This window comes from Pecten maximus, chromosome 2 (genome assembly GCF_902652985.1).
Source record: "Pecten maximus chromosome 2, xPecMax1.1, whole genome shotgun sequence".
In the NCBI taxonomy this organism is placed as follows: domain Eukaryota; kingdom Metazoa; phylum Mollusca; class Bivalvia; order Pectinida; family Pectinidae; genus Pecten; species Pecten maximus.
In genome coordinates this window covers 1,157,196-1,172,471 of record NC_047016.1, presented here as the reverse complement: position 1 = coordinate 1,172,471, position 15,276 = coordinate 1,157,196, and the positions used below count along the sequence as shown (strand labels likewise).

At 38.0% G+C, this 15,276-nt stretch overlaps 1 protein-coding gene across 5 annotated transcripts in view; it reads left to right on the top strand.

Moving 5' to 3' along the window:
• LOC117344228 (A disintegrin and metalloproteinase with thrombospondin motifs 7-like) overlaps positions 1 to 15,276 on the top strand; it is a 49,031-nt gene that overhangs the window by 16,452 nt on the left and 17,303 nt on the right. For all 5 annotated transcript variants that reach the window (XM_033906933.1, XM_033906925.1, XM_033906918.1 and 2 more), the window contains exons 9-20: positions 393 to 527; positions 1,345 to 1,510; positions 2,115 to 2,225; positions 3,900 to 4,051; positions 5,460 to 5,523; positions 7,494 to 7,590; positions 8,787 to 8,917; positions 9,905 to 10,025; positions 13,044 to 13,121; positions 13,538 to 13,692; positions 14,174 to 14,312; positions 15,138 to 15,267. In XM_033906933.1, coding sequence (XP_033762824.1) covers positions 393 to 527; positions 1,345 to 1,510; positions 2,115 to 2,225; positions 3,900 to 4,051; positions 5,460 to 5,523; positions 7,494 to 7,590; positions 8,787 to 8,917; positions 9,905 to 10,025; positions 13,044 to 13,121; positions 13,538 to 13,692; positions 14,174 to 14,312; positions 15,138 to 15,267 — 1,479 coding nt within the window. The remainder of the gene's footprint in view (positions 1 to 392; positions 528 to 1,344; positions 1,511 to 2,114; positions 2,226 to 3,899; positions 4,052 to 5,459; positions 5,524 to 7,493; positions 7,591 to 8,786; positions 8,918 to 9,904; positions 10,026 to 13,043; positions 13,122 to 13,537; positions 13,693 to 14,173; positions 14,313 to 15,137; positions 15,268 to 15,276) is intronic.

Genomic DNA, 15,276 nt, shown 5'->3' with positions numbered 1-15,276 from the left:
ACAAACGTTTATTTAGAGAGGAATAAAGTTTGCCTCCATGGGTTGAGACATATAAGGTTTGAAAACCTTGGTAAATTAGATGTATCACAAGTAATAAAACTATTATATTCAGAGTGTTACCGGAAATACCCTAAAACATAGTTATAACGCCGAGCAGTAAAAACGTAATATAACATCACTCTTTTACTTAAATGTGATACAGGATTGCATGATACCACTTATATCTAGCACTACAGCTGTCATTTCCTTGACTATAGACTTATTTTTACGGCTCTGTTTTCCCCTCAACTCTTCCTCTGAAAGGTCGATTAGAAAAGTAAAATTTTTGATGGACAAATTTTCTATTGTTTGACTGTGTCCGGTACAAACTAACGACAGTGTTTCCTTGGCAGGCTGAATATGGGACACGACGGTGACAATGATGCGTGTACCCCTGGAGTCAACATCATGTCCGGTAAGGGAGCCAGCGGTCATTTCAGCACCAAGTGGTCAACATGTAGCAGGGACACCCTCACCAAATTCCTCAGGCATGTATCAATATGTTCCTCAGTGATAACACTGCACCCACTCGTCCAGACATAGTCCTACAATATAGATATAACTCTATAATAAAGATGTAACCCTATATTGAAATTGTTACCCTATAATAACCCTACAACACAAATATAGTCATATACTTTATCAAAATATTAAATAATATTAAATATTATAACACGAGTGAAATATATCTGGTACTACTGAAGGTACTGTTAGATATTATGTTTATTACATAATAATCAATTTTCCTTTGTTTGTACACAGAATGCGGTTTTCTGATTGGTTCAGATTTTTTCTTACCTCTATGTAAACAATTCCGAAAATGGCGCGAAAAATGTGACGTCACATTACGGCCATTGACGTTCATTTGTTAGAAAGAATCCCTCATCAGATCAGTCAAGTTGTCAAATTAGTTATAAGCTTTGATTTCAATTATGTTTTTGATTTCATAGGGATATGAAACAAATTTGGCTTGCAAAATTTTGAAAGAATCGTAGGCGGATTCATACAGCTTGCAAACAAAATTTGTTTCATACCCCAATGAAGCTAAAATAAATTGACATCAATGCTTAATCATAGCAAAATATACCGATATAGCTCAATCTGACCCTCTCACTTTTATAGAATGAATAATTGTCGATATTTCACTGGTAAAAATGTGATAAATAACCATATTTTACAGATACAACCTTACAATACAGAAACCCATTTATAACCATTCAATGTAGATATAACCGTATACAGATATCCATAACAGCCCTGTAATCACTAACACTGATAATATATAATACTAACTCTGACTTACAGCTCTCCTGAAAGCAGCTGTCTCAGTGACCAGCCTCCAGCCTGGGCGTTCTCTCAGCTAAATGTCGCCCAGAAACCCGGACTAGTATACTCTGGTGATGAACAGTGTCGACTAGCCATGGAGGATACCAATAGTAAACTCTGTGAGGGGACTTCTTTGACCACAGGGGTAAGTTGAGAGGTCGTGGACGATCCCAATAATAAAGTTTATTAGGGAACTACTCTGACCACAGGGGTAAGTTGAGGGGCCAAGAACATTTCTAACTGTAAACTCTGGTGGGTCTTCTCTGGCCACAGGGGTAGGTTGAGTGGTCAAGGGCATTTCTAACTGTAAACTCTGGTGGAACTTCTCTGGCCACAGGGGTAAGCTCAGGGGTCAAGGACGACCCAAATAGTAAACTCTGTGTGGGGACCTCTCTGATCACAAAGGTAAGTTAAAAGATCTGGCTTTGCTCCTAATTGGCTGTTTTCCAGGAGAATTCTTAGGTAAACCTCGTCTCAACCAGTGAGTCCTCTACATACCAGGATAACCCTAGCCCTAACCCTAACCCAAACCCTAGAGACCAGGATAATGAATCTTCTCTATCTGAATACTGCCATAAGTACTGTGGTGCATAGTGAATAGTGTTTAATATCATGGTGTTTCATTGGGGATGATTTAGATTTTAGAGTTAGATTATGTAGAGTTGTTATTTTATTCGAAGATGAAAGTTGAGGATTGTATAAAATTTATTTTGTTTGGAGATGATGTATAGTTGTCATTTTATATTTAGAACGAGTGTAAGATGCTTGTATGCTACGGTCCTATCATCCCAAACCGCCAGCGGTCATGTTACCGGGGAGGACCTACTAGACTGGATGGTACAGAGTGTGGAAACCGAAAGGTAGGCTATCTAATGTATAACTGGCCAATCAAAACACAAGATGTGTTTACGATAACCGTACAAAGATCCATATAGATCACGTGTTACATCTAATATAAAATGGACCAATCAAACCAAGCGACACATTAACGTAACATTTACGACCGATACGTACAGCTATATATATCAAACTTACCGATCAAATTATAATCCTTTAAACACACAATCATACCAGTAAAAAGTCATTTTGTTTTTTAAGTTAAACTGGCCAATCACAGCAATCAAACACTTGATGATTACTTAAAACAGACCAATCACAGCAATTAAGCACTTGATGTTTACTTATAACAGACCAATCACAGCAATCAAACACTTGATGTTTACTTATAACAGACCAATCATGGCAATTAAATAGTTGTTGAATACATATAACTATCTATTCGGAGCAATCAAGCACTTGTTGAGTGATTATAGCTGACCAATCACAGCCATTAAACAGTTGTGTGATTATAACTGACCAATCACAGACATTAAACAGTTTGAGAGTGATTATATCAGACCAATCACAACCATTATACAGTTGTTGAGTGATAATAACTGACCAATCACAACCATTAAACCATGTGGTGAGTGATTAAAGCTGACCAATCACAACAATAACAGATCAGTCGCGACTATTTAATACTTGTGATTTATTTCAATATACTTTCGAGCAGTGTACTCTTTGTTTTTTGAAAGCTAATTGGGAATGCAAGATTATATTTACAAGTTTATCACAGAATAAATACTTTTGCTATTGAAAAAATGTCTACTATAATAACATGAGATTACTCTGTTACTATCATGACCTAGGATTAATATGTTACTATAATGACCTAATATTACTCTGTTACTATAATAACCTAGGTTAATAGGTTACTATAATGACCTAATCTTACTCTGTTACTATAATGACCTAATATTACTGTGTTACTATAATGACCTGAATATGTTAACTACAATGACCCAGAATTACTCTGTTACTATAATGACCTAGGGTTGCTCTGTTACTATAATGACATAATATTACTCTGTTACTATAATGATATAGGATTACTTTGTTACTATAATGACCTAGGATTACTTTGTTACTATTAGGGCATAACCTTACGTTTTAAGTATAATGACTTAGGATTTCTCTGTTACTATTATGACCTAGGATTATTTTGTTACAAAATGACTTAATCTTACTCTGTTACTATAATGATATAGGATTACTTTGTTACTATAATGACCTAGGATTACTTTGTTACTATAATGACCTAGGATTACTATGTTACTATAAGGGCATAGGTTTGCTTTTTTACTATAAAGATCTAAGATTACTCTGTTACTATAACGACCTAAGATAACTATGTTGTTACTATAATGACTTAATATTACTCTGTTACTATAACGACTCAGGTTTACTTTGTTTCTATAATGACCTTGGATTGCTATGTTACTATAATGATCTAAGAATACTATGTAACAATAATGACCTTGGATTACTCTGTTACTTTAATGACCTAGGGTTATTCTGTTACTATAATAACCTAAGATTAATATGTTACTATAAATACTTTGGGTCACACTGTCTCAGCTGACGAGCAATACCAATTCGAATCCTTTACAGTTGTAATATATACGTATAAGTGACATCGGTCTCCATTACAGTGGTGTATAGGAGGTCGTTGTGTTAACATGGGAGCCGGTGCCCCTACTCCCGTCCATGGCGGCTGGTCATCCTGGAGTGTAGACTGGACGCCATGTTCCCGGACCTGTGGGGGAGGTGTCAGAGTCAAGACAAGGAAATGTAACGAACCAGAGTGAGCATAATACAAAAGTGTCATTGTAATAAACCAGTGTCAGTGTAGAAAGTGTCAGTGTAATGACCAGTGTCAGTGTAGAGAGTGTCAGTGTAATGACCAGTGTCAGTGTAGAGAGTGTCAGTGTAATGACCAGTGTCAGTGTAATGACCAGTGTCAGTGTAGAGAGTGTCAGTGTAATAAACCAGTGTCATTGTAGATAGTGTCAGTGTAATAAACCAGTGTCAGTGTAGAGAGTGTCAGTGTAATGACCAGTGTCAGTGTAGAGAGTGTCAGTGTAGATAGTGTCAGTGTAATGACCAGTGTCAGTGTAGAGAGTGTGAGTGTAATAAGCAAGTGTCAGTGTAGAGAGTGTGAGTGTAATAACCAGTGTCAGTGTAATGGTCAGTATCATTGTAATGATCAGTGTCAGTGTTGAGAGTGTCAGTGTAATGACCAGTGTCAGTGTAATGGTCAGTATCAGTGTAGAGAGTGTCAGTGTAATAAACCAGTGTCAGTGTAATGGTCAGTATCAGTGTAGAGAGTGTCAGTGTAATAAACCAGTGTCAGTGTAATGACCAGTGTCAGTGTAATGGTCAGTATCAGTGTAGAGAGTGTCAGTGTAATAAACCAGTGTCAATGTAGATAGTGTCAGTGTAATGACCAGTGTCAGTGTTGAGAGTATCAGTGTAATAAACCAGTGTCAATGTAGATAGTGTCAGTGTAATGACCAGTGTCAGTGTAATGGTCAGTATCATTGTAGAGAGTGTCACTGTAATAAGCAAGTGTCAGTGTGGAGAGTGTTAGTGTAATGGCCAGTGTACAGCGTCATTGTAATAAGCAAGTGTCAGTGTGGAGAGTGTCAGTGTAATGTCCAGTGTCAGTGTAGATAGTGTCAGTGTAATAAACAAGTGTCAGTGCAATGTCCAGTGTCAATGTAATGGCCAGTGTCAGTGTAGCGACCTAGCGTTAGAGTCAGAAACGAGTGTCATTGTCGCGGGCGAATATCAGAGTAAGAAACCAGTGAAGAATTATTACAAAGCGTGGCCGAATAAACTAGGAAATTCCGTTTCACAATATCATGCTTTAAGTGTAAGTGAATGGACCGGTGAAGATGAGATTTGAGGACTTGGTCTGACTGTTCCAATAACCTTTCGATAATTGCACTCTCAAGCGAAGGACGCAGCCTATTGAATATTAGTCGAATCAATGTAAGTCATTCAAACTATATCAGTGTTATTTCACCTCTTTATAGAGGTTGTAACACATCTACGTTGCTTCATTGTGTTTTGATACCTTGAGTAATGCTAGAAAACATGTAGCGTGCGTGGACGATATATCTTCTTGTTCAAACAAACACACTATAATGACTTTGCTTGCTCGACTTGTAAAATGAAACAGCAACTATAAAATCTCTCCCCTGTTGTAGGCCACGATTTGGAGGTAGAGACTGTGCCGGAGAGAGCAGCCTGGCCAAAATGTGTAATATGAAGGTAAGTATAACGATGGGAGATATATAAGGGGAGTAATTCTTGTAAGATTTAATTCTGAGTCAACGTGGAACTTAAAATAGTCAAGATATATAAGGGGCGTAATTCTTGTAAGATTTAATTCTGAGTCAACGTGGAACTTAAAATAGTCAAGATATATAAGGGGCGTAATTCTTGTAAGATTTAATTCTGAGTCAACCTGGAACTAAAAATAGTCAAGATATATAAGGAGAGTAATTCTTGTAAGATTTAATTCTGAGTCAACCTGAGTCAAGATAAATAAGGGGAGTAATTCTTGTAAGATTTAGTTCTGAGTCAACGTGGAGCTTAAAATAGTCAAGATATATAAGGGGAGTAATTCTTGTAAGATTTAATTCTGAGTCAACGTGGAACTAAAAAAGTCAAGATATATAAGGAGAGTAATTCTTGTAAGGTTTAATTTTAGTCGGTGAGTTATTAATAGTTTAATACACACTTGTTTACTAAGAGTTATATGGTGATGTGTATTGATTATGTTTACTAAGAATTCTAAGATGATTCGTCATGATTCTGTTTACTAAGGGTTCTATGGTGATTTGTGTTGATTATGTTTACTAAGAGTTGTAAGGTCCGCTCTACAATAACACGGGACGTGGAAGTTCTTTTGGGATGGTTGTGGTGCGATCAACATAATTTAACACAGGATATAAAGTTAACTTATATTTATTAATCCACATGAAAATCCCGAAGGTACAATATAATCCAATGAAGTTTCATCCATCTTCCACACTATCGCCGGCGCATCCACACTTAACAGTTCACGCACATTTAAACAAATCTAAAGCTACATATTTACATCCAAACGGCACTCGGGTCCGTTTGGTCTAAAAACTACTGGAAAACTGCGTATGCAAAACGCCCAAGTCTTTTGATATCCCCTGAGAGTTAATTTATATTTATAAATTGAAGATGTGGTCAATTGACCAATCCTGACCTTTTACCCGAAATATGGGCGTATCTACACCCCATAACGTCATTTCTAATTACAGCCCTAGACACTGACCACTGGTCCCACGGACCGTGTGCTACCTAATAACGACTTTCAGGTGCTACCGTTTGGTTATTTGACATAGACAACGAATGAAGGCCGTTAACCTTAAACGGCTTAATTGACTACTAATCTAAGGGAAGCAATTCAAACATAGGCTTTTTACTCTAGGTAACTTTGAACACATCACATATACAAATTGTCTATTTCCTAGTTCACTACAGAGCTCTGTGTGACGTTTACAGGGTCTGTATCAGTCACTACGGATGATCCATATTGTCTAACAAATAATTAGTTTTACTAGAGTCCTCAGTGCAAAAATATACAGCTGACCTGGCTGTGTTTAGGTAATATACATCAAGTACCAACTAGCTATACAGTTGAAATATAACACAATGATTGCTCAGTTTCTCCGAGTAATCCTACAGTATAACTACAAATATACCTACAAAAAAAAAACAAAAACAAACAAACAACAACAACCTTACCTATCTGGGGTTTATTCAGGGTAATATATCACATTATAAAACTACTTAATTGCTATAAGGTTAACAGATTTTCAACACTCATTGCCCGATTGAGCAATCACTTCCCTTCGACCGTCGCCTTTTATACTCCCGCGAAAGTTGAAACTAGCGCCGCCTATCATCAATTCAGGATCTTTAGAAAACTTCTAGGTTTATATTACTTACAAACGTCTACTTGACGTCGAGACTAATAAACAAAGTGGAAGACGGACTGTCCGGAAGGACAGGTAACACAACAGTGGTTCACAACATCTGTGGTAATTTGTGTTGTTTATGTTTTTTATGCTATTTTAGAAAGGTTTTACTGTTTGACTGTTCTCCTAATACGTCAGTATTTTTCAAGGTTGTTTCTGATGTTGTTTTTAAGTGTAAAATAAACAATTCATTTTATGGTTGAGATATATCTATTGCGTTTACAGAGTTGCCCTACAAACACGGACTTCCGAGCAGAGCAGTGTGCTGCAACAAACCGATACCCGTTGGATGGCAAAACCTACAACTGGTTACCTTACAATGGTGAGTCATAGTAACCATTGGTTACCTTACAATGGTTAGTCACAGTAACAACTGGTTACCTTACAATGGTAAGTACTGTAACCGAGGTTACCTTACAATGGTAAGTACTGTAACCGAGGTTGCCTTTACAATGGTAAGTCACTGTAACTATTGGTTACCTAACAATGGTGAGTCACAGTAACCATTGGTTACCTTATAATGGTAAGTACAGTAACCGAGGTTACCTTACAATGGTGAGTCACAGTAACCATTGGTTACCTTACAATGGTAAGTCACAGTGAACATTGGTTACCTTACAATGGTGAGTCACAGTAACAACTGGTTACCTTACAATGGTAAGTACTGTAACCGAGGTTACCTTTACAATGGTAAGTCACTGTAACCATTAGTTACCTTACAAGGGTAAATTACTGTAACCATAAGTTACTTTACAATGGTAAGTACAGTAACCGAGGTTACCTTTAAAATGGTAAGTCACTGTAACCATTAGTTACCTTACAATGGTAAGTCACAGTAACCATTGGTTACTTTACAATGGTGAGTCACAGTAGCCATAAGTTACCTTACAATGGTAAGTACAGTAACCGAGGTTACCTTTACAATGGTAAGTCACTGTAACCATTAGTTACCTTACAATGGTAAGTCACTGTAACCATTGGTTACCTTACAATGGTAAGTCACTGTAACCATTGGTTACCTTACAATGGTAAGTCACTGTAACCGTTGGTTACCTTACAATGGTATGTCACTGTAACCATTGGTTATCTTACAATGGTAAATCACTGTAACCATTGGTTACCTTACAATGGTGAGTCACAGTAACTATTGGTTACCTTACAATGGTAAGTCACTGCAACCATTGGTTACCTTACAATGGTAAGTCACTGTAACCATTAGTTACCTTACAATGGTAAGTCACTGTAACCATTGGTTACCTTACAATGGTAAGTCACTGTAACCATTGGTTACCTTACAATGGTAAGTCACTGTAACCATTAGTTAACTTACAATGGTGAGTCACAGTAACAACTGGTTACCCTACAATGGTTAGTCACTTAACAATTTATTTCCCAAGGGTTACATTATATATTACGTTATCCCTCGTAGGTAGTAACACTAAATGTATCTACTCGACAATCCAATCCTACAGTAAATCATTATTTGTATAAAGATAGTATTAACTGTGATGTTTACAGATAACCTATGTACGATGAGGTGTTATGACAGTTATGCCAATATCGTTGATTATCGAGCTGACAGTTACAAGGACGGAACGGAGTGTAAGATCGCGGGTACTTTCTCCCGCTGTATCAGCGGACACTGCAAGGTAAGTCAACATCCTCTTGTTTTGTAGGTGGGTAGTCTAATGATAATTATCCACCCCTGTCTCCTGATTTGTAGGTGGGTAGTCTACTGATAATTATCCGCCCCTGTCTCCTGATTTGTAGGTGGGTAGTCTAAGGATAATTATCCACCCCTGTCTCCTGATTTGTAGGTGGGTAGTCTAATGATAAGTATCCGCCCCTGTCTCCTGATTTGTAGGTGGGTAGTATAATGATAAGTATCCACCCCTGTCTCCTGATTTGTAGGTGGGTAGTCTAATGATAATTATCCGCCCCTGTCTCCTGATTTGTAGGTGGGTAGTCTAAGGATAATTATCCACCCCTGTCTCCTGATTTGTAGGTGGGTAGTCTAATGATAAGTATCCACCCCTGTCTCCTGATTTGTAGGTGGGTAGTCTAATGATAATTATCCGCCCCTGTCTCCTGATTTGTAGGTGGGTAGTCTAATGATAATTATCCACCCCTGTCTCCTGATTTGTAGGTGGGTAGTCTAATGATAATTATCCACCCCTGTCTCCTGATTTGTAGGTGGGTAGTCTAAGGATAATTATCCGCCCCTGTCTCCTGATTTGTAGGTGTGTAGTCTAAGGATAATTATCCGCCCCTGTCTTGACGGGTAGTGAATAGTAAATCCATCCCTCTCTCTCTCTTTGCTGATTGGTAGTGAATAGTAAAACCTTTCCCCCTTTTTCGTAGTTAAAAAGGGTAAAATCATTTCCCTCCCTAGCTATGGGTGAACGCACACATATTTCCCTCTTTGCCTCAGTGATAAAGAGTTAAGGTGTCCACCCTTTCTGCCGTTGTGTCACCAGGCAGCGCAGGCCATTGTCGAAAGTGGATGTACATTTTTGATAGTTAAGTTCCGACTTGTTTGAGGGTAAATAACTTCTTATGTTTATTTCTGTCAGTCGTTTTCCATTTAGTATATTCAATGTGGAAAACTCTCTATTTTTGTTTTTGATTATCGATAGAAATTTGGTTGTGACGGACATTTGAACTCAGGAAGGCTTTTTGACAAATGTGGAGTATGTGGGGGGCAGGGTAACACTTGTGCCACCCATCGAGGTACCTACAACCAGGGACACGTTAAAGGTGAGTATCCTGATGGAGTATTGTGTAACACATGTACAACTGATTGAAACAGATGCTGAGTTAATGGAACAGCCGGTGATCCCGCTAATACAGCATCGTTAGGGGTTAGGTAGGGTCAGGGTCAGGGTCAGGATCAGGGTCAGGATCAGGGTCAGGGTCTGGTGTCCATCCGCTCCACAAATTCCAGTCGAATTTTGTTTGTTTTTTGTTTTGCTATTTATTGAGAAAAAAATACATCAATTAATATCAAATACACATGTACAATGATTCGTATTAAATTAGAATATTTGATGTGGATTGTTTGCACAGAATTAACGGAAATGAAACGGGGACTATTTTTCAGAAGTATTAATAATTAACTGGTGCAATGAGTGAAAAATTAGCACGTGAATCGACGTTTTCATACTGTATCAATAATGTTTTCACGGTCAACTGTTTGCTGTTTTTACTTTGGTATGTTCATATAAAAATCAACGCTCAGAATGTAAATATATAAACACTGTATAGGGATTAAATGGATTTTTCCTTTCCATTTTCATGGCGGCAATGAATAGCAGTAGCTCTCTACATATCGCGTGGTCCGTGTCATGTATTTACATTAGGGTTATTTGAAAAATAAAGAACATGAAGAACAGAATCATTTGATTTTTTAACTTTCGATAATAATATACGAAAAGATCGTAAACTGTGTCCTTCCGCTCCGCAAACTCCAGTCGATTTTTGTTTCTTTGTTTCGCTTTTTATTCAAAAGGAAAATACGTCAAATACAATCATTGATTATTTAATTAGCATTAATTTATGTGAATAGATGGAAAAGAAAATATACATTTTATGGAAATGAAACGGGGACTATTTCTCAGGCTTAAAATGATGTTTTCATACTGCAATCCTAGTGCTTTATGGTGAAATGTTTGTTGTTTTCACTTGGTATGTTCATATTACATGTACCTTGTCGAGACGTGGAGATCTTTAACGCCGTTCATATTCTAGTTAGATGTGGATTCTTGTGGATACGTAGAGGTCTTTAACGCCGTTCATAATCTAGTTAAGTGTGGAGATTTTGTGGAGACGTAGAGATTTGTTTACGCCGTTCATATTCTAGTTAAGTGTGGAGATTTTGTGGAGAGGTAGAGATTTTTTACGCCGTTCATATTCTAGTTTAGTGTGGAGTTTTTGTGGGGACGTAGAGGTCTTTAACGCCGTTCATATTCTAGTTAAGTGTGGAGTTTTTGTGGAAAGGTAGAGATTTTTAACGCCGTTCATATTCTAGTTTAGTGTGGAGATTTTTGTGGAGACGTAGAGATTTGTTTACGCCGTTCATATTCTAGTTAAGTGTGGAGATTTTGTGGAGAGGTAGAGATTTTTTACGCCGTTCATATTCTAGTTTAGTGTGGAGTTTTTGTGGGGACGTAGAGGTCTTTAACGCCGTTCATATTCTAGTTAAGTGTGGAGTTTTTGTGGAGAGGTAGAGATTTTTTACGCCGTTCATATTCTAGTTTAGAGTGGAGTTTTTGTGGGGACGTAGATATCTTTAACGCCGTTCATATTCTAGTTAAGTGTGGAGATTTTGTGGAGACGTAGAGATTTGTTTACGCCGTTAATATTCTAGTTAAGTGTGGAGTTTTTGTGGGGACGTAGATATCTTTAATGCCGTTCATATTCTAGTTAAGTGTGGAGATGTTGTGGAGACGTAGAGATTTGTTTACGCCGTTAATATTCTAGTTAAGTGTGGAGTTTTTGTGGGGACGTAGATATCTTTAACGCCGTTCATATTCTAGTTAAGTATGGAGTTTTTGTGGAGAGGTAGATATCTTTAACGCCGTTCATATTCTAGTTTAGAGTGGAGTTTTTGTGGAGACGTAGATATTTGTTTACGCCGTTCATATTCTAGTTACGTGTGGAGTTCCCCATGGAGACGTAGAGATCTTTAACGCCGTTAATATTCTAGTTAAGTGTGGAGTTTTTGTGGGGACGTAGATATCTTTAACGCCGTCATATTCTAGTTTAGTGTGGAGTTTTTGTGGGGACGTAGATATCTTTAACGCCGTTCATATTCTAGTTAAGTGTGGAGATTTTGTGGAGACGTAGATATCTTTAACGCCGTTCATATTCTAGTTTAGAGTTGAGTTTTTGTGGAGACGTAGAGATCTTAAACGCCGTTCATATTCTAGTTAAGTGTGGAGATTTTGTGGAGACGTAGAGATTTGTTTACGCCGTTCATATTCTAGTTAAGTGTGGAGTTTTTGTGGGGACGTAGATATCTTTAACGCCGTTCATATTCTAGTTAAGTGTGGAGATTTTGTGGAGACGTAGAGATTTGTTTACGCCGTTCATATTCTAGTTAAGTGTGGAGTTCTCCATGGAGAAGTAGAGGTCTTTAACGCCGTTCATATTCTAGTTAAGTGTGGAGATTTTGTGGAGACGTAGAGTTTTTTTTTACGCCGTTCATATTCTAGGTAGGTGTGGGTTTTTTTTGTGGAGACGTAGAGGTCTTTAACGCCGTTCATATTCTAGTTAAGTGTGGAGTTTTTGTGGAGAGGTAGATATCTTTAACGCCGTTCATATTCTAGTTTAGAGTGGAGTTTTTGTGGGGACGTAGATATCTTAAACGCCGTTCATATTCTAGTTAAGTGTGGAGTTTTTGTGGAGAGGTAGAGATTTATTTACGCCCTTCATATTCTAGTTAAGTGTGGAGTTTTCCATGGAGACGTAGAGGTCTTTAACGCCGTTCATATTCTAGTTAAGTGTGGAGATTTTGTGTAGACGTAGAGATTTTTTTACGCCGTTCATATTCTAGCTAGTTGTGGTTTTTTTTTGTGGAGACGTAGAGGTCTTTAACGCCGTTCATATTCTAGCTAGGTGTGGGTTTTTTTTTGTGGAGACGTAGAGGATTTTAAACAGTTCCTTCATTATTACAGTTTCTATCATGTGAATAGTTTTAAAACATTAAAAGACGCTTAAGACAACAAAATGGTGCTACCACCACATAATTAAATGACATGTTAATTGTTTTTTCAGCATATGTGACTGTAGTATCGATACCTCGCGGCGCCACGAGAGTTGTGGTAACCAATGGCAACAGTTACTGTCACATGAGTAAGTATGACGTATAACTATAACGTGCATAATGGATACCTGTTATCTATGAAGAAAACTGTGCTTACCACACAGTGTCTAATTTCCCTTTTTTATGTATAAGTTTGTATGTTTAAAAAAAACAAACATGTGGCTTCAATGTAGTGTTCCTCGTTTGAATACTGATATGTGTCATCGTTCTGTGAAACATAGATTTAAAATGAGAGACATTACTTAATGCTTTCTTGCACGGATTGCTGAGTTAATAATATAACTAATCATTTGACATACATCTGATACATACAATACATCATTTGACATATAAATCCATTTACTAAATGTTTGAATTATTTGTATTGCACTAACAAATTTACCATATTGTATTGCTATGACAGGACTCCTACAAACATGTTGTTTTTGCCTTCATTTTTGTGTAGGTGTGAAGATCCAAGGGTCCCTCCTGTTTAGTCAAGGCACGTCCATCTCGTTGTCAGGAAAATACACGTCCCGTGGTGTAATCGTAGAGTACCGGAGGTCTGGACCAGAGAAAATCACCATCAGCGGACCCACACCTGTAGCACTGGAGATACAGGTATCCCTGGAGACCAACAGATGTTTACAGATGTCACCAATACTTGCAAGATTAGATCCAATGTTTAAACATGACAGGGTTTCCCTTTTAGACATGCACACTGCATGATAAGCAATACGTTTGTTTGTGATCGTGGACATTCCTTTTCTTGATAGTAGTATCCATACTTCCCCACTTAAGGTATTTACAAGTCGTTGTAATATTGACGGACTTGGAAACGTCCTTGTACATCGGGATGTTGACTGCTTACAAAAGAAGTAGTCAATGTAAGCAATATAGTAATATCCCCCTCCTTTGTGCGATGTGAGTGAGGCTGATTTGGTAGTATATTTGTGCCTTGTATGTATATTGTACTTGGTTTTGTAATAAGACTAGTATATGCCATTTCCCCTCTATTTACCGTTAGTACTTTTAGATACCGAGCTCAATCTTGTACCTGCTATCTCCATTTACTAGAAGTATCCCTTTACTGTTTTAACAGGTATGGAGAGAGTATGGTGATGGATACGTAGGTTCGAAGCCTGATATCTCCTACACATACTCGACCCCTACAATGACACCATACTCAGGATACATCTGGAAAGCAACCCAGGGCCCATGTAGTAGGACGTGTGGTACAGGTAAACTGAAATAGTCCCAATGATAACCTGTTATAGGACGTGTGGTACAGGTAAGCTAGGACGTGTGGTACAGGTAAGCTGAAATAGTCCCAATGGTTAACTGTTATAGGACGTGTGGTACAGGTAAGCTGATAAGTCCCAATGTTAAACTTTTATATGACGTGTGATACAGGTAAGCTGAAATAGTCCCAATGGTTAACTGTTATAGGACGTGTGGTACAGGTAAGCTGAAATAGTCCCAATGGTTAACTGTTATAGGACGTGTGGTACAGGTAGGCTGAAATTGTCCCAATAGTAAACTTTTATATGACGTGTGGTACAGGTAGGCTGAAATAGTCCCAATGATAACCTGTTATAGGACGTGTGGTACAGGTCAGCTGAAATAGTCCCAATGATAACCTGTTATAGGACGTGTGGTACAGGTCAGCTGAAATAGTCCAAATGGTTAACTGTTATAGGACGTGTGGTACAGGTAAGCTGAAATAGTTCCAATGGTAAACTGTTATAGGACATTCGTTGGTCAGTGTTCAGTGTATGTGGGTTTCCAGTAACGCATGTCCTAATGTCTACCTGTTTGTGTTGTAGGACATTCGTTGGTCAATGTTCTGGAACGCCTGTCCTAATGTCTAACTGTTTTTGTTGTAGGACATTCGTTGGTCAGTGTCCAGTAACGCCTGTCCTAATGTCTGACTGGTTTTGTTGTAGGACATTCGTTGGTCAATGTTCTGGAACGCCTGTCCTAATGTCTAACTGTTTTTGTTGTAGGACATTCGTTGGTCAGTGTCCAGTAACGCCTGTCCTAATGTCTGACTGGTTTTGTTGTAGGACATTCGTTGGTCAGTGTGCAGTGTATGAGGGTGTCCAGCAACACCCGTGTAGAGGACTTCCACTGTGATATCTACAAAAGGCCACAGGAGACGTTGTTAAACTGTAACACAAAAGACTGTCCTCCTCAGTACGTATC